Source organism: Colletotrichum siamense (assembly GCF_013390195.1).
Source record: "Colletotrichum siamense strain Cg363 chromosome Unknown KSG_Cg363_contig04, whole genome shotgun sequence".
NCBI lineage: Eukaryota > Fungi > Ascomycota > Sordariomycetes > Glomerellales > Glomerellaceae > Colletotrichum > Colletotrichum siamense.
The window spans coordinates 2,582,513-2,601,198 of record NW_023501017.1 but is presented as its reverse complement, the minus strand read 5'-3'; the positions used below and the strand labels follow the sequence as shown (position 1 = coordinate 2,601,198).

General features: G+C 44.6%; 6 protein-coding genes across 6 annotated transcripts; 2 read left to right on the top strand and 4 right to left on the bottom strand.

Annotated features, from left to right (window-relative positions):
* Positions 1-293: 293 nt before the first annotated feature.
* dpm2-1 (Dolichol phosphate-mannose biosynthesis regulatory protein) lies at positions 294-601 on the bottom strand (the record flags this gene model as incomplete). Its single annotated transcript, XM_036638479.1, has 2 exons — positions 294-479; positions 545-601. The coding sequence occupies 2 exons, from the start codon at positions 599-601 to the stop codon at positions 294-296; spliced, it is 243 nt and encodes an 80-aa protein (XP_036496258.1).
* Positions 602-1,291: 690 nt separating this feature from the next.
* Positions 1,292-3,747, top strand: cwc22 (Pre-mRNA-splicing factor cwc22; the record flags this gene model as incomplete). Its single annotated transcript, XM_036638478.1, has 3 exons — positions 1,292-3,145; positions 3,196-3,446; positions 3,498-3,747. 3 exons carry the CDS (start codon positions 1,292-1,294, stop codon positions 3,745-3,747), a joined length of 2,355 nt encoding a protein of 784 aa, XP_036495415.1.
* A 1,200-nt stretch (positions 3,748-4,947) lies between these two features.
* laeA-7 (Secondary metabolism regulator laeA) lies at positions 4,948-6,150 on the bottom strand (the record flags this gene model as incomplete). Its single annotated transcript, XM_036638477.1, has 1 exon — positions 4,948-6,150. One exon carries the CDS (start codon positions 6,148-6,150, stop codon positions 4,948-4,950), a length of 1,203 nt encoding a protein of 400 aa, XP_036495414.1.
* A 908-nt stretch (positions 6,151-7,058) lies between these two features.
* Positions 7,059-7,929, top strand: CGCS363_v006627 (uncharacterized protein; the record flags this gene model as incomplete). Its single annotated transcript, XM_036638476.1, has 2 exons — positions 7,059-7,081; positions 7,134-7,929. The coding sequence occupies 2 exons, from the start codon at positions 7,059-7,061 to the stop codon at positions 7,927-7,929; spliced, it is 819 nt and encodes a 272-aa protein (XP_036495419.1).
* Positions 7,930-8,330: 401 nt separating this feature from the next.
* CGCS363_v006626 (uncharacterized protein) lies at positions 8,331-9,592 on the bottom strand (the record flags this gene model as incomplete). The annotated part of the gene is made up of 2 exons (XM_036638475.1): positions 8,331-8,976; positions 9,063-9,592. The coding sequence occupies 2 exons, from the start codon at positions 9,590-9,592 to the stop codon at positions 8,331-8,333; spliced, it is 1,176 nt and encodes a 391-aa protein (XP_036495418.1).
* Positions 9,593-10,186: 594 nt separating this feature from the next.
* On the bottom strand, positions 10,187-11,209 carry CGCS363_v006625 (uncharacterized protein; the record flags this gene model as incomplete). Its single annotated transcript, XM_036638474.1, has 1 exon — positions 10,187-11,209. One exon carries the CDS (start codon positions 11,207-11,209, stop codon positions 10,187-10,189), a length of 1,023 nt encoding a protein of 340 aa, XP_036495417.1.
* Between the last annotated feature and the right edge of the window lie 7,477 nt (positions 11,210-18,686).

Below are 18,686 nucleotides of genomic sequence, written 5' to 3'. Positions count from 1 at the left end.
GGATACTTGGCCGGTCGTGCCACTCACTCCTTTATTGGTCTTTTTTGGTATTCTTCTCTCTGGCATAGGGTAGTAGTCCTTAAACATATGCAGAGTAGGTAGCACTGCTCCGAGATTGGCCATGTGCTCAATTCTCCAATACAACCAGCTTTAGATACCCATTCCTGTATACAAGTGCGCAACGCCCTTCGCTTGATGTTTGTGACTGCTTTGAGCGGAAGACATCCGATTGTAATAGATCGAAATCGGCCCTACAAGAGCCGCGACAGTCGTCCTGTAATGTCTGAGGTCCTTTACGCCTTCTTCTTCGCGGCAGCCTTGGCCTTGGCGGCCTTCTTTCTGTTGCTTCGGATCATAACGGTGCCCAAGAAAGAGCCGACAACGGCGCAGCCGACGAGAATGAGGATGACGGGGATGCGGATGGCCCAGACGCGAGGAGGGAAGAAGTTCTGAAGCGGATGGTCGTCATCGACGAAGGGCTGTGGCGGGGCGTATTAGCGCACCTTGTGGTCTTGGTGGAAGCATGGGGGGAAAGGGCATCTACCATGAGCAGGGTCCAGATGGAGTAGTATGTGAAGATCACAGAGGCAGCCACGAGCATGGCGAGACCGACGAGTGTTCCAAGCTGGAGGAGGAGCAAAAGTTAGCCATGACAATGCCTCGGTCATCTTGCGCTGCATCCCTTGTTGCGCAAGGTGGGACGCATGAACAGGTCTCCTGGGAAGGGTCGACGTACCATTGTCGTGTTGGTAAAACGGAAGTAAAGGAGCGTGAGGAAGGGATTGGCGGGTTGCGAGTGCGGCTGCCGGTGAGATAGTTGACAAGTAACCGGGTGGGAGAGGTATCGTGGGGAAGAAGGAAAGCGGTTAAAGGTCAACAGCTAGCTGGCCGATCGGGAAAATTGTCGTCGCGATTTCAGGGGATGAGGGCGCGCCTGGTGGACTGGACTGGACCTGTGCTAACAGAGGAGCTGCCACGGTTGACAATGCACTTCCACACACGCTTGCTTGGGCGGGTCCCCCTGTCAGGAAGGCAAGCTCCAGCCGCAACTGGCTCGTGCGTCCTTCTCGATTATGGGGCGTTACAAGTCCCCAGCCACAATTATGATTTTTAGGTACCTTTCTTGGGAAGCCTTCCATCCAGGCTGCGTCAAAGTATCCTTTCCCCAAGAAAAAAAAAAGTCGCCAACAAGCAATCAGCGTGTGTCCGATCGCCCGCCCTTGCCTCAAAGCGTCGCGAGTTCTTTTCGAATCCGGGATCGATCTCTGGGACTTGGAAAGCAAAAGGCACGATGGCATCGGCAGACGTTGAGTCGCCGCGCCCAGAGCGCCGCGAGCGCGACGGCGAATCTGCCGACGAACGCGACATCAGCGACCGTCGACCACGCCACGATAACGATGGCGAGCGCCCACGCGATCGTGGTCGCGATCGAGCTCGCCCCGATAGCTACCGTCCAGCGCCCAAGGAACGTCGTCCGAGCCCGCCTGCGAAGACCGAGGAGGAGAAGCAGGCCATCGCGAAGGCCGAGTACGAGAAGCTCCTTTCGATGCGATCCGGTGGCACGTACATCCCGCCTGCTCGACTGAGGGCGCTCCAGGCTCAAATTACCGACAAGAGCTCGAAGGAATACCAGAGGTTGATGTGGGAGGCGCTGAAGAAGAGTATCAACGGTCTGATCAACAAGGTCAACTACTCCAACATCAAGCACATCGTCCCCGAGCTGTTTGGCGAGAACCTGATCAAAGGCCGCGGTCTTTTCTGCCGCTCCATTATGAAGGCGCAGGCAGCAAGTTTGCCGTTCACGCCCGTCTTCGCGGCCATGGCCGCCATCGTCAACACGAAGCTCCCAGCGGTCGGCGAACTCCTGGTGAAGCGCCTCATCATGTCCTTCCGCAAGGGCTTCAAGCGCAGCGACAAGGCTGTCTGCGTCTCCTCTACGACATTCCTGGCACATCTTATCAACCACCAAGTCGTCCACGAGAGACTTGCTGGCCAAATGCTCCTGCTTCTCCTGCACAAGCCGACCGACGACAGCGTAGAGATTGCCGTCAACTTCTTCCGCGAGGTCGGACAACACTTGCAAGACATGCAGCCCGCGATTGCTATGGCGGTCTGGGACCAGTTGAGAAACGTGTTGCATGAGGCCGATATCGATAAGCGCGTGCAGTACATGATTGAGGTTCTTTTCCAGGTTCGTAAGGACAACTTCAAGGACAACCCGCCTATCAAGGAGGAGCTGGATCTGGTGGAAGAAGAGGATCAGATCACGCACATGGTCGATTTGGATGGCGAGATTGATGTTCAGGATAGTCTGAACATCTTCAAGTTCGACCCGCAGTGGGAAGAGCACGAGGAGGCTTACAAGAAGTTGAAGGCTGAGATCTTGGGAGAGGGCAGTGACTACGAGGATGACGACGACGAAGATGAGAGCTCAGAGGAGGAAGAGGATGAGGAGGAGAAGGCCATGGAGATCAAGGACCAGTCCAACACCGACTTGGTCAACCTCCGACGAACGATCTACCTCACGGTCATGTCGTCGATCGACCCCGAGGAAGCAGTCCACAAATTGCTCCGAGTCAACCTTCCCGCGGGACAGGAGCCAGAATTGCCCTCCATGATTGTGGAGATCTGCTCTCAGGAGAAGACATACTCCAAATTCCACGGTCTCATTGGAGAGCGCTTTGCTAAGCTCAACCGCTTATGGACTGGCCTTTTCGAGGACTCTTTCGTCGACTACTACAACAAGATCCATCGCTACGAGACGAACAGGTTGCGCAATATCGCGCGCTTCTTCGCTCACCTACTGGCTACCGATGCCATAGTCTGGCATGTCCTGTCCGCCATCCACCTCAACGAGGAAGAGACAACCAGCAGTTCCAGAATCTTCATCAAGATTCTTTTCCAGGACATTTCCGAGGAGATTGGCATGGCGAAGCTCCAAGTGCGCATGAAGGACGAGATCCTTCAACCCAGTTTCACCGGCTTGTTCCCAAGAGACAACGCACGCAACATTCGCTTCTCCATCAACTACTTCACCAGTATCGGCATGGGTGCCCTCACCGAGGCATCGCGCGAGTACCTTCAAAACATGCCCAAGCCGGCGTTGCCCGCCCCCGCAGCCGCCGACGAATCGGACTCGGAGTCGGTATCCAGCTACTCCTCATACACTGGCTCTTCGTACTCTTCACGGTCAAGATCAAGGTCAAGGTCTCCGAGACGCGTCACAGATCGCAGAAACTCAGTGTCCAGATCTCCTTCACCCCGCGGACGAGGCCGCTCGTACAGTCGCAGCTCATCACGATCTCGTTCATACAGTCGTTCGGTTACCCCTCCGCGCAGGGGACGCCGCGAAGATTCCTACTCGGCCAGCCCACCCAGACGACGCGGTCGATCCGCCAGCTATTCACGATCTCCCTCCCCAGCCCGAAATGGCCCCAGAGATCGCAGTCAGAGCGGAAGCCCGCCGCCTCGTCGCGCCAAAAGAGATAGCTACTCAGCCAGCAGATCGCCTCCTCCGAGAAGAGGACGGTCCGCATCTTACTCCGCAAGCCCCCCGCCAGCCAGGGGTGCACCCCGCGGCCGGAGCCCCAAGCAGGACACGCGTCGGGCTGTCAGGCGAAACAGCTCATCGGTGAGCAGCGCGCCGCGCAAACGCGCCCGCTACGGCAGCCGTTCACCAAGCCGCTCGCCCAGCCGGTCCCCGAGTCGCGGATCTTCGGTGGACTCACGATCCCGTTCACCAGTTGACCGCAGAGGACCCAGAGATAGTCGGTCCCCGCCACCCCGCGGTAGCGTCTCTCCGCCGCCGAGGGCGCGAAACGGTAGGCGAGACTCTTACTCGAGGTCACCGAGCCCGCCGCCCAGAAGACAGCCTGCGCCGAGAAGGGATTCGCCGGTGCGATCAAGCCCGGCCGGTGTGAAGCGGAGGAGACACAGCGACTCGATATCTAGGTCGAGAAGTCCACCGCCCGTAAAGAGGGGACGGAGAGGAGATTAGACAGGGCGGAAGTGTATGATGATGGAAATGGAAGAAGCCCGTTTGGGTCAGATTGAACTGTATAGCTAGCAGGACTTAGGGTCGGTGCTGTGATAATTGAATGGCGGTTTGCTGCTTTGGGCGGCCTTTCTACAACATTGATCTTTTTGTGTGATGATAAGACGACCTTGATGGCGTCAAACTGCTGCGGTTGTGGCCATGTTCTCAGCCCTCTACACGCCTCGCTGCTGTGCCCTTCATCAGCATTAACTAACGACAGAGTTCGGCTTGGTAGAGAGCTTGCCAGCTAAAAAGAAGACGCAATTGCTTTCAGAGGGTCGAATTGCACCGCAACTCATTCTCAGCTATGCCAATTCTCTTGCACTTTGACAACTGAACGACGACCGGCCAGTCGACTGCTATCTTCTTGCTGCCTACGGTTTGTCAATATTTTTGAATTGAGAAGAGGTTTTGTGTCTCATCTAGGAGGAACATGGAGCTGTACCATGTCGAATGGTGCCATAGGCTTAGAAATACCCATGGATACCCACGAGTACCCATTGCCTATTACCCATGGGCCCGTGGGTAACCACTAATGGGCCTTTTTATCTCGTGGGTACCCATCAGGAAGCACCCAAGCTTGGGTATCCATGGGTACCCGTGGCACGAGTACTCTAAAAGCTCCACATCCGAGCCGAGGTAAGCATTTGGCCAGTTGTTCTGTGGTGTCTCAACGTGCAAGAAGAAAGTCTTGAGCAAAGAAAAGGCCGTAGTATTATGTGACAGCTAACCAGTATCATCCAAGACAATCGCGTTACGGGACAAAACGAATCAGACAATCCCCTCTCCCAGATGGTATTCATTGCATCAAATGCCTTCATCATTGCTCCCAGAGTTTGTACGAGTTTATCAGATATACATCTACCATGAGGCAGGGCCAGCCGTGAGCAGCCAGACATCTTGCCTCTCAGCTAGTGCTGCGCATCTTCCTTCTTGTCTGCTTTCAGAGGCTTGCGTCCGTAAATGACGTAGCCGTTCCAGTAGGCATGAATCTTTGGGTCCTGGATATCTCTTCTGGTCTGCGCGCACAGAACCAAGGTTTCCTCTCTAGTCCAGCCTAAAGTGCGAGTGAAGTTGGCCAGTGCCAGGCCCTCCAATCCAGGCAGTAGTGATGCCTGCGTCCAGAGACCAATCTCCTTCAAGCGCCTGTCTTTAGGCCACGGCGAGATGGGGAACTTGAGAGGGATCTTGACCACATCTTCGAAGCCAGCCTCCCTCATAAGCCTATCGAAGGTGTGCGTTTTGCTGATCGTGCGACCGATCTCCTCACACGCCTCGGCGCCCATCGTCGTGTACTTGTAGATGGCCATGTCCTCGGTCATGCTTCCATCGTCACATACTGCAGGCCACTCGCTATCCTGGATTTCCATCCAGCCACCGGGCTCAAGGTGGTTGTAGGCCTGCTCAATAGCTGCTTCCCAATCGGAGAAGCAGCCGATCATGTTACGCGCGAGGATGAAGTCGAAGGGCTTGGTCCAAGTCCACTCCTTCTCAACATCATCAATCTCGAAAACGCAGTTCGGGGGAACATAGCCGGGCTGGATAGGGCTGAGGTCTACGCCAATAACCTCAGCGTCAGGGAACGCGTCAGCGTAGTCGAGGGCCCATATTCCGGTACCAGTTCCAAGGTCCAGGACGCGCTTAGCGCCCTCGTTCTTCGGGCACATGCAGAATCTGTTGTCCAGAGTGACCATCCAGACATGGTTGACGATGTCGAGGCGCTCCTGCTCCAGATCGTCGTTTGGCAGAATGTACTTGCCATCACTGAGGCGGTGGTACGTACGGCCGTTCTCACGGCGGTAGTCGAGAATCGTGGGGCGAAGCGAGGCCTGCGAGTCATCGGTCGTGGAGTAACCGTCGATCGAGACACCGTCTGCGTCTGGTTCGATCGGACCCGGCACATCGGGTTCGAGCTCAGGCTCGGACTCCACAGGAGACTGGGCTGCTGGTGCAGCGATCGGCGTCGACGGATCGGCCGTAGGAGCAGCCGTTGTGGAAGCCGTAGGAGCAGTCGTGGAAGTAGGAGGAGGAGCAGTGGGTGAAGCGGCCGTGGTAGGGGCCGCAGTAGGAGCCGCAGAGGCGCTGGCCTCACTTTCTTGTTGTTGACCGGTCATTTTGACTTTCGCGTACCTGGACTTCGTCTAAACATCATTAGTTCCCGCTCGCGCTAGAAAAGCGCAAGCTCGCCTTTTATCTGGGAGCAACGCAACGGAAGGGCTGGGACACCCCTCTTCGCAGGGCTATCCTCGTTTGAACCTATCCACTTCAATAGGTACCTCCGATATGCTGGACCAGGAACGGTGGGCGGTTCGTATGCCACGGCCCCACTTGCCGTTGTTGGCCTCGACGTCGTTCCTTAGCGGCCGGGACGGCGTCCCGCCCCAATCGGACTTGCAGCAGAGCTCCACTGCTGCAGTTTGCTGTAGATTTTGGTTCCAACAGCATATTGCATTCACTCTTTTGGATTTGTCGCTCCGAGGAATTCGCTTCCGGCGGTTGGTGTGGTTGGTCGTCTTCTGATATCTGCCTCGGGGACGGCCTTCCGCGCCGATGTCCATAGTTTTTGGTTGTTGAAGAACCCAAATATTCGGAGTATTTTGAAGGCAAGATGGTAATCACACAGTCCGGCGAGGACGTACAGGTCCAAACCGGAAGACACGCTCGAATAACCCACGCAGTGTTTCGAGCTTGTTTTCACGCATACCTAGATAGATATACACAATCCTGGTCACGCGCCCGACACCTTTGTTAATGTAAATGACTTTGAGTTCTTGAGAGCCTTTTTAGCCCCGCAGAGGCTTGACATAAGAGGACAAGGTTAGCAATCACGATTTCTAAGCTCAAGCCCATTGCAAGATTTTCAAGACCTTGAGAGATTCTTGCCATAGAGCTCGGTTGCAGCCTAAATGATTTTCTAATTATTTAAGCGCCATGACTTCACTGATTCCTCCCACGATTCAACACAAACACGCAGCCACCGAGTCTATCAAACAATAGGAACGGACATGGTGATCTCGACAAGATGTCTTCAACATCACTCCCAAGGTAAGATCCTGAATCATCTTGATTCTTCATGCTAATCGTCATGCCACGATAGCTCTACCCAGTCTATACCCGTCACATTCAAAATCGGTCGCGCAGGCACCATATTTTACGTTCACAGTGAGCTTCTTGCAGCTCAGTCTCCGTCACTAGAAAAGCTCGTGGTGGAACATGCAACGGAACAAAATCATGGCTCGGTCCATTGGGGAGACGTTGGCGAGGCGATCTTCGGTCGCTTCGTAAGCTACATCTACACGGGTGACTATAAGGAGGCAAAAGTCGTCCCTCGTCATGGCATGATTGAATATGGTGCCATGATCCCTGGCAAAGAAGATTCCGCGGTATCAGAGACTTTGTCCCAGTCTGCAGATTCATCGTGGGATCAGCCTGCACAACGCCAGCCGAACCAGCGACGGCGCAATCGCAAAAGGCCATGGAGTCAGTTTTTGAACCTGCACCCGGAACCGATACAGCCGGAGGAATTTGTTGATGGGAAGGGGGACCATACCGAGCTTTTCCTATCCAACGCGGAAATGTATGTTTTTGCTAAGAAGCACGACATTGAAAGTCTACAGGAACTGTCGCTGCGCAAGCTAAGGGCAGCCCTTGAGGAACTTCTCCTAGATGAGTTCAATGACGAAGCCATCGGCGATGTCGCAGATCTTGTCAAGTATACCTACAAAGCTACGAAGCACCAGCAGGATGACAAGGAGCCGCTGAGACATCTGGTCACTCTGTACGCGGCTTGCAAGATAGATATTTTGTGGACATGGCAGAGTTTCCGGGACATGGTTGAGAACAATGGTCAGCTTTCGAAAGGTCTTATCACTCACATGTTGGGCCGCCTCTGATCTTGACAAAACCTGACTGGATTTGAGTAATTAGTACTGTTCTCAAGACTACCAAGCTAAGAGCCAATGAAAGTCCATAGGCTAGACAACGGAACTCTTCCAAGGATCGATGACACTCAATCAAACTTACTACATGCACTAGTACCTGGATAGACATGTAATATCAGGCCCTAACCCTAACCCCTGTCACTTGTCTACCTTTTTCGCTTTCGTGGTTTAAACTTTTCGCCTCATAGTATCGTAACGGTTGCATAATACATGCAGTGCTTCTGAATAATCATTCGGTGGTTCTGAAATTCAATTCTCTAACCTTGTCTCTACTCGTGTTGTGCTACATCCCAACAACTTCCACAAAGCTGTTGATACAGACGCGCTGTTGAAAGTTTGTCATTGACCCGCAGTCATTCAGTAAGCGGCCAAGAGTTCCGGAGTGTCTTGTTCAAACTGACGACACTAAGGCTAAGCGGATATTTGACGCCTGGTTGCTGGTTGAAGACAGAAGCCCCTAGGATCATGAGTCTATCAGGCTGTTTCTGGAACACGTGCACTGCGCGGCTGTATGAGCTCGGCTGTGACACGTTGTTGACCTGCCAAGATCCCCCATCGCCGAGCGCCGTATTCGTGAAGACTGCTGAATGATCGGCGTCGGAGACGATGATGGTACCGTTGGGCGCCGGTTCGGGCGACCAAGTTACGTACGGAGATGCGCTGGCCGCCGCAGCTGAGCCAAAGCGCCGCGTGTCAAGAAGGTGGTGTGGCGCGGCATCAAACTCAAGTGGGCTGCGTGCGATGCGGTAGTAGACGGGATACTCGGCGCCAGTAATATTCGGAGCTCCTGGGAACTCGTACACCAGCACCCAGCTGTCGATTGGCTGCACGTACGTCACCACCGTCATTCCAGGGCGTCGAGCATATTCGGCGTATGCTACATCATTGACAACAGGTTCCCAGTGTCGCAAGTCGAAAGACCTTTGGTGTGCCAACTTCTGACCGTGCAACGGGTCACGCTGATCGCTGTAGTAGCAAACGAGAGAATTGTTGTAGATGCTAGTATGATCGTGAGCTCAAGAAGAAGGGGCGAAACACAAGGACTGTACAACTTGGCGTAGGCGATGGGGTAAAGGAGTGCTTACAGCAAGTACGGCTCCCACACGGGATCTGCTCCATTGGTGGTGTTCGGCCTGCCCCCCTCAGCCGCGAGGCTCACAAATTCCCAAGTCTTTGCTCCATCGGTGCTGGCGTAGATATCGAAGCGAGTGCCATTTTCTGACCAACTGTTTCCTGTAGCCAGAATTGTGCCAGCTGGGTAGCCACCGAGAGGCTCTGTCAATTCAGCTAATGCAGGCTGAGCGCTGAGACCCCAACCGTTGACCTGGTCGGTTATGTTGGAAATCCAAGACCAACTTGCACCGCCATCTTTGCTCTCGAAAACAGGAAAAAATGAAGCTGAGTAGCCACTCAATGAAGATGTAACCAGAAGTGTGCCATCTTCCAGTTCGACAAAGCGAGGATACAAGGCCGATTTCCCATCTTCGGGCTGGTAGATAACGTTGTTGTCGAAGAACCCAAACGGCTGCGGACTATCTCTTTTCAGAAGTTGTCCTCCAACTAAACGAGCCAGGGCGAGAGCGAAAACGGGCGTGAGAAAAGATGAGACGAACATGTTCTTAACAACTACAGTACTAAAAGAAAGTCTGAAAGCAGTGGAATACATGCCACGGCCATACTTTGGACGTCGTTGAACGTTTATAATCCGACTGAGCAGTTCTCTCTTAATTTATTTAAATTTCAGAGATGAAATCGCAAGGTGGCGTTCTACATGCGTTGCAGTAGACTTCTCGTGTTTGGATTGCGAGTACCTCGGACAGACTCGTACGGACGGGAATACATTTCCCTCAGTCCGCAACAGGAACCTGGCGTCATTTTAGTCTAAAGTACGCATTTCCGCGGCATTCATTTGCGGCCCTCAAATGAAACAAGTGCACCTAAAAGTCTTTTTGAGTAGTCATGCATAGCATGGCAGTGGCTTCTACCAACTAGCTAGTATCCAGCCAGTTGAGCATTTCAGGAGACTCAAGAGTACCTTTTGCCCTGCACAGAAACAGATTTATTTGACATGCTTCACGTCGCTGAGCCGAGCAGTGCAATTTGTGCTGGGGAGATGACGAAAAAAAAGATAACTCAGAAAGGTTGACACAACAATATCATTGAAAAAGCGCTGAGGAACGATTTCCAACTGACGTGGTCTTTGAAGCCCCTATGACGGAATGTAGAAGTGAAATGCAACAGTGATCATGGCGTTGATCACCACAGCTACGCTGGTGAACGCCTTCTTTCCCAGTACATAAACATCAACCTCGACTTCTGCTGTTGTTGGCTTGGATAAGTGACCCAGTTGAATCTGTCCATAGCCCGCTAGTATTGAATCAGTCATGACGGCAAAGGCGTGTTCCAGTCCGGACAATGTCGCATCCCGTTCTGGTACCAGACCCTGTGCGTTGAACGAACTGTTCCAGGCGGCAATGCTCGAGAGAAGGGCATCTCCAAGTACAGAACCATAGAAGCTCTGCAAGCTGTTCGACATCACGTCGAATTGTCTTACTGCTCTTCGTGTCAAGATGCGCTCTGGGTCGATGTCTTGAGTCTTAACACCGCTCATTGGAACGACAGCGATGCTCTTATCTTTGACATCGACTGTTGCCTGGAACAACGTAGGCACAAAGTCTACTGTGCACTGCGTGGTGTTTAATGCTCGGTAATTTTCTCCTGCCGCGATGGAGATGTAGCGTCGAGGCGACTGAGCGCTGTCGGCGACACCAATGGCAACGATGGAGTCAGAAGTTGCACCGATGTACTCAGACCATTGAGCACTGCCCACAGAGTCGGGTAGGAATCCAGTGACGGCAAAAGTTCTATGAGGATATTCTTTCCCGATCCGAAAGTTCGTGCTGCTGTTGTACAGACACTCAACCTGAGGGAGGTAGCCAACCTCCTCAAACCGGTATTTCCGAACGGACTTCTTGAGACCATCGTCTGAGATGCCCACTGATGAGGCAACTCCATACGACCTTCCCTCAAAGAAGTAGCCGGTGTCATCGAGTTTCGGTTGTCCTGTTGTAGAAGGCTTGAATCCGGTCAAAGATTTCAAAAGGTTGGGGCTGATGGAAGAAGTGGACTTTCCGTCATTATTGTCGACTAGGTAGTTCTTTATGAACGTCGTGTTTGCGAAGGATGGGATGGAGATGCTGCCTGAAACAACCGCAGTATGTTTTGTCGGCATTATTGCGCCAGTCCATAGTGCTGACGAGAATACGCCAAAGATAGATAAGATGACAATCCAAGACAATGAAGTGGAAGACACATCTCTGCGTGTTCCAAGATTTCTGTGAGAAACTTCTCTCTTCGTATCGCTCCAGGGTACTGTCGTATTGCCGAGAAAGCCCGAAATCACATTGTTATGGATTAGATAGGCAATCGCAGAGATGTGTGAGATGGTGATGGCGTAGGCGGCAAGGCGGGCGACGAGCTCGAAAGGAACGCGTTTTGAGATATTGATGTGTAAAGCATTCAATACACTCCCAGCCAATTGAATGATTGGCCGTATAACAGAACATGTCGAATCATTCTCGGCCAAAGAAGATTCGTACCAGGCGGGGTCGAAAGCCCATCCGCGAGAGTCCGAGATAAGGAGCACCAAGCTAAGAATTCCGGTGACGCACAAACGTGCCGAGACGTTTTGCCTTCTCCAGAGTCCCGCTATGGAGATCCGCCTATGACTGAAAAGAGTGCTCATGTTGGTGGTTGCGAGCAGCTAGTACAGTGAGTGCATCAAGCGCCGTGCGAATCGTTTGCGTCGCGGAACTGATGCTTTAAGGCTCTGCAAGACTGGCCCACAGGAAGCAGAATGTTGAATAGGGGAGAGTCAAAAAGACCGAGCCTTCTCCTGTTTGCAGGACGCTTTGTAGTTATGTCGTTGGTTCCGGGGTGCTGCATCTCTTGTTGGTGCTCGGACCCAATCAGAAACGTTGATTTGCCGCTTGAAGATGCAACCCCCTGACTGCGCCGCTCCGCTCTGGCGCGCGCCTCACCACTTGTAAGTCGTGTCGTTCCTACTACTCTGTGACCTTGAGAGATGAGGCCAAATGGCAGCATATCTGTTGATACCTTGAAGTTTATTAGTAAGAATTTTCTCTTTCTAGAACACTAAAAAAAAAAAAACTGGGTAACAAAACCAAAGTGTCGTTCCTACTATGCTGCAAGTTTGAACCTTCGTAAAATTCGAATCGATGCATGAAGTAGGTAGAAGATAGTGATCTTGGATAGGACTGGTGAAAGAGGACCGGTGATGCGATTACTGCTCAACCTCGGTGACACAACTGAACTTGCGAATGACCTCCTTCTGTGCCGCACTAACCCTGTCACGTAATGTAAAGAGTGGAATCATGAAGCAAGGGGTTGTGTCTGAATTCAGGTAGACGGCCGTTGGTCTCCTTGGCACTAACTTCAAGCATCAAAAAAAACGGGAATTGTGTTCAGTACCTACTCAATTTGAGCGTCTTCTTTCTTGGGCAAGCTAAACTCTTTCATGCCAGAATCCGTGTCACAGCACAAAAGGAATGAGAAACTTCTATGTTGGCGTTGAGTGCGAAATGTCAAGTTGATACAGCTTTCCTTGGTGCGCATCCATGCCATGATTGGACCTCATTTAACGTGCATGCTGCCAAGCAAGAGAGCAGCAGCCTCCCAGACTTCATTTCGTGTTGGTAGTATTTTGAGTGGAATTCCTGACGAAAATCAACCAATTGCAGTGATCACCGACGATGTGGCACGGCGACGAAGACTAACCCGCGTGTTCCGACAACTGGAAAAGCAGGGCAAGTTGGAGAATACCCACCGTGGCTGACAATTTGATGGGCGTTGTTCTTCGCAATTGTCATGGATCTTGTCTTCTTCTGGGAATGGAGTGAGGCACAGCCAAAAAGTGTTGTTGGTGTGCCATGTTATGTTCATTCCCTTCTCTCTTTTGTTTCCCCCTCTCTTCCATGCATTTGTATTCTTCGTGTTTGTCGAGACTGTCGAGATTTAATCATCGCCTAGTCATGAAAGTTAGTTTCCGAGGCTCATCTGTGGCCTTTTATTTTTGGCTGATACATCACTTGACTACGCTCACTCAAGCGGCCAGTTCGGCCCCGTTCGAAGCAACATGGTCATCAGCAACATTCGGTCCCGATGGCCCATGGCAAGCAGTTGAGGTCAACGTTGGCGAAAACTCAAAGGTCGCTCTGTATCCAGGACACACATTCCAGTCTCTCGTCATATCCACAGACTACTGCAAGCTTAACAGTGTTAGGATCACTAGAACCAGTTAGGCGTAGGGAGGAAGCAACAAAGGAGCAGCAAGGTTATATATAAGGAGCAGGTTACACATATTATATAGAGAAGTAGATTTCAGTAATCTATCTTTTAACCCCTAATTATAGTTAGCCTCTATAAACCTCTACTCTATATTATACACCTAATTAATAGTCTAAAATCTCTACCTATAAAGGGGATTAAGCTAGAAGCTTAAAATACTAGCTTAAATATAATATACTAAGAGAGTATAATCTATATAGTAACCTAGTAATAAGGTATTATTATTATTAACTGCTCTAAGCGTTTAAGATAAGTAAGAATAGTAAGACTTACTACCTCTATAATAAAGGGTAAATAACTAATTAACTCTAAAGAGGATATAATAAAAATAGGGGGGTATTACTCCTCTTAAGTAGAAGTAATATAGTAAACCCTTATTAGCTAAGTATACTTAAACCTATAAATAGCTAAATTATACTACTAATAATTAATTATCTAAATTATATAAAGAAGAGCATATACTTAAAGAGGAGATCCTTATTATTATATATAAGGAACGCTTATATAGGAGGTATACTAAGTTAGAGCGCCTCTAGAGCGCCTTAGCTAGCCTAGCACCTAAATTAAGCTATAGTAAGCTTACTTTAACTTAATTTAATACTATATTTAATATTACTAAAGCTTTAATCTTTAGTTATAAAACTATTTTATCTAACCTTACTAAATCTAAAGCTTCTAAGTTATAAGAATAAAGCTAACCTTACTTTATAAATAAGCTATAAGCTACTAGCTTTATACTTACTAAACTTTAACCTTAAAGCTTTAATACTATCTTCTAGTAAGTTTTACTACTTACCTTATTATATTTAAGAGGGTTAATAAGAGATCTATAAAGCTTCCTATTTAATTATAGCTACTAATTTAATCTATAAGCATACTAGATATATACTAATAGTAATAAAGTAATATATATAGTAAGCTATATTTATAGCTATCTTAAGACCTTATAGATATATTATATCTATAACCTCTAAAAAGAGCTAAGCTTCTATATAAGCTAGATTACTTTTCTATAGCTTAAAACCTTTTTATATAATAATTTATCTAACCTTATAAGCTATAGTATAACTACTAATATATATCTAAATAATACCTCCTAAAGGCTTAAAAAGTAGGTTAATAAATTTATAAGTTATATTAATAACCTAAAGCTTAAATTAGACTACTACCTAATAGAGAAGCAGTATATTTTAATACTACTTAGTAAGCTATAGCTATAACTATACTATATTATAACCTTATAAATAATACTTCTATATACCTATAATAAGCTTATCTCCTTAGTATAATATATTAAGCAGTCTTTATTAATATTCTTTAACTAATAGGCTTCCCCTCTAAATAGCCTACTAAGAAGCACCTTACTAACTAAGCAGTAGCTAGCTAATAATACTACTACACCCCTCTAATAGTATAAGTCCCCTCCTAAAAATACTATTTATTATAACTATTATAAATCTAGCTATATAGTAAGAGACTGCTTATACTTAAAAGTATAGCTTTAATAGTACTATAACTATAGTAAAACAAGCTATTTAGCTAATATATATCTAAATATAATATATAGAAAATATAGCTAAAAAAGCTATAAAGCAGCTAATTACTTTATAAACAGCATAGCTCTAGAGCAGCTAGGCTTAGTAATAAACTTTAATACTATACCTATTTATACTATAGATTTATAATAATAAGGGTGCTACTTAGATATCCTAACCTAAGTATAACTTAATAATAATTAAGCAAAACTAAAGGCGCTTATTAACTTAAGATTAGAGGGAAATATTATTAGCTATAGCTTACTTAACGTATTTAAAGCTAATCTATATATCTACCTAGCCTCCTAGCTAGTAAATATAAATAACTAAGAGATCTAAACACTTAGAACCTACTACCTCTAACTAAGAATCTCTAATAGCAATAATATCATAGAGATATAGCTATACTACTTTATTATAGTAGATCTATTAACACCTATACTAATCCTAAGCATCTTATAGTTAGAGGATATTAACCTTCTTATTAGCTAGTAATAATAGTAATAGTGCTATCTAATCTATAAATATTATATCCACTTAGACGCCCTCAAGAAGAAGCTACTAAATAGCTTATAATATGCTATAATAGCTTATATTGCTATTACCTTAGCTATTAACACACCTCTAGCACTATTAAGTAATATAGAGAACTAGTAAGCATACTATAATAACTTTAATAATCTATTTTCAAAAGAGAAAGCTATTTTACTCCCTAAAAGAGCAGCTTATAACTATTATATTAAGCTTAATAACGCTACTCTTATTCCTTAAGGCCCTATCTACCTATTATTAAACTATAAGCTTAAGATCCTATAGGATTACTTAATAAAAGTAGAAGCAAGAGGTTAGATATACCTATTAACTAGCTTAATAGGGGCACCTATCTTATTTATCCTTAAGAAGGGTAGAGAGCTATAGCTTTATATTAACTATAAAGTAATAAATAAGATTATATATAAAAATAAAATACTACTACTACTAATTAGAGAGATTCTAAACTACCTATCTAATATATTAATCTTCACTAAACTTAATCTTAAGAATACTTATTATTAGATATATATCACTAAAGGTAATAAGTAAAAGACTACCTTCTATATAAAGTATAGCTAGTTTAAGTACTTAGTTATCCTATTCAGCTTAACTAATATATTAGCTACCTTCTAAATATATATTAATAATATTCTAAGCAACTTAATAAACACTATATATATTATATACCTAGATAATATCTTAATATATAGTAGTAGTTATAAAGCATATAAGGAATATATATATAGTATACTTAAATAGCTTTATTAGTAGAACTTATACTTAAATAGTAATAAATATAAGTTTCACACTTTATATATAAGCTTCTTAAGATATATTATATTAAATAAAAGGATTAAAATAGAGTTAGTATATATTAAAGCTATAGTAAACTAGCTACTATTACGTAGTATTAAGGATATCTAAACGTTCTTAAGCTTCACTAAGTTCTATAAATAGTTTATATTAAACTATATTAAGATCACTATACTATTAATAAACCTACTTTAAAAAGTAAAGCTAAGAGAAATTAATTTGCTACTAAGCGCTATTATAGTATTTAAGACGCTCCTTAAAGTATTCACTAAAGCACTTATACTACAGCATTTTAATCCTATACTACTAATAAAGCTATAAATTAATACTTCTATATAAGCGATTAAGGTAGTAATCACTTAGCTATTTAAGAGCTATTAGCACTTTATTATATTTAGATCGTAAAAGTTAATAGATATAGAGAGCTACTATAAAATAAGAGATATAAAGCTTTTTATTATTATAAACGCTCTAAGGAACTAATAGCATTATTTAGTATATAGTAAAAACTATATTATAGTGTTTATAAATTACTTTAACTTATAGTTTCTTAATATAAAAAAGAAACTAAATAGTAAGTAGCTATACTAGCTTAATAAGTTAATAGCTTTTAATATTAATATTAAGTTTAAACTAAGAGTAAAGAATTTAGCAGATAGGCTTTTATAGAGACCTAACTATAGCTTTATACACTTTAAGGGAGGAGCTTAAGAATTACTTAAGGATATAAGAATATAGCTATTAAGCGTAAAAGCTATATAGGAGCTACTTATTATAGTAGTAATATCTATAAAGTATTACTATAAGAGTAGCACTAAAATTAAGGTTATATAGTTACTATAGTAGTAAAGTAAATAAAGGAGGGTAGGAGCTCTAGCTTAAGATATAAGCTCTAAAAAGCCACTTAAGAGGTATAATAGAGCTATAAACTTAAGGCGTTAAAGTAATAGTATAATACTTAAAGAGATATTTAAGCTTACTACTAAAACTATAAATTATAAGCTACTTATTCTATAAGACTATATTAAAGATATAGCGCTTAAAATAGCTATTAAAAAGGGTTAGATATTAATAATAAGCTAATTACTAATAGCCTAATAAAAAGACGCTTTTATTAAGGAACACTAATAAGCTAAGAAGCACTAACGCTTATAATAAGCTAAAGGTTACTAGCAGAGAAGCTAAGGATATAATACGCAAAAGTTACTATATTTTAGTAATTATATATATATTCCTATATACCACAGCATCTATTAGGAGGTTATTAAGAGGTGCTATAATATACTAATAGCAAGGTATTATAATATTAAGCAGATATTAATGCTACTTAAGAGATATTACTATTAAGACTTAATAAGTAAGGATATTAAGGCTTATATTAATACTTATATAGTATACTAGAGAATAAAACCCTACTATTATCACCTTTATAGGTTATTATAGCTCCTATTTATACTATAACAGCCTTAATAAGAGATCTCCCTTAACTTTATTACTAGATTACCTATATTAATAACACTCCTAAGCTATAAATCTTATAATACTATCTTAATAATAGTTAATTAGCTCACTAAATATAGTATATATATTACTATATACTTAACGCTTACTACCTAAAGCCTTATTAATCTATTATTCACTAAGATCTTTAAGATATTTAGCATCCCTAAAAGCATTATCTCTAATAGGGGATCACTCTTCACTAATAAATTCTAAATATACCTCTACTACCTCTTAGCTATTAAGAGGCAGCTAAGTATAGCTTTCTACTCTTAGATAAACAGCTAGATAGAACAGCAGAACTAACACTTAGAGCAGTACCTATAGTACTTCTATATATAAGACTAATCAGATTAAGCGTAATAACTTCACCTTATATAATTTATATATAATAACACTTAGTATTTAGTAATATAAGTAACACTAATAGAGGCCCTTTTTAGATTTCTACTAATTAGTCTTATAACTATAAAGCTTAATATAAAGCTAACTACTAAGAATGCTATAGCAGCTAACTATATAGAACAACTTCATACTAACTAAGAAGCCCTTAAGCCCCTACTACAGTATATATAATAGGTATACGTAACTTAAGCTAATAAAATATAAGTCTATAAAGCTTATAAGGTTAGAAACTTAATATTTCTATCTAAAAAACATATTTAGAGATAGCAACCTAACTAGAAGTTAGCTAATAAGTATCTAAGACCTTTTACTATCTTAGTAATTATAGAAATATTAAGAGTAGCTTACTAATTAGATATTCCTAGCTAATATTAAATTTATAATATCTTCTATATATCCCTCTTAGAGCTATATAATCACTATAATAAAGCATTATACTAACTACTACCTATTAGTAATATTAATAATAAACCTCTATATAAGGTTAACTATATTATAAACTATTAAAGCTTTAAGAAAAAAAAGTAATACTTTATTTAATAATAGGGGTATAAT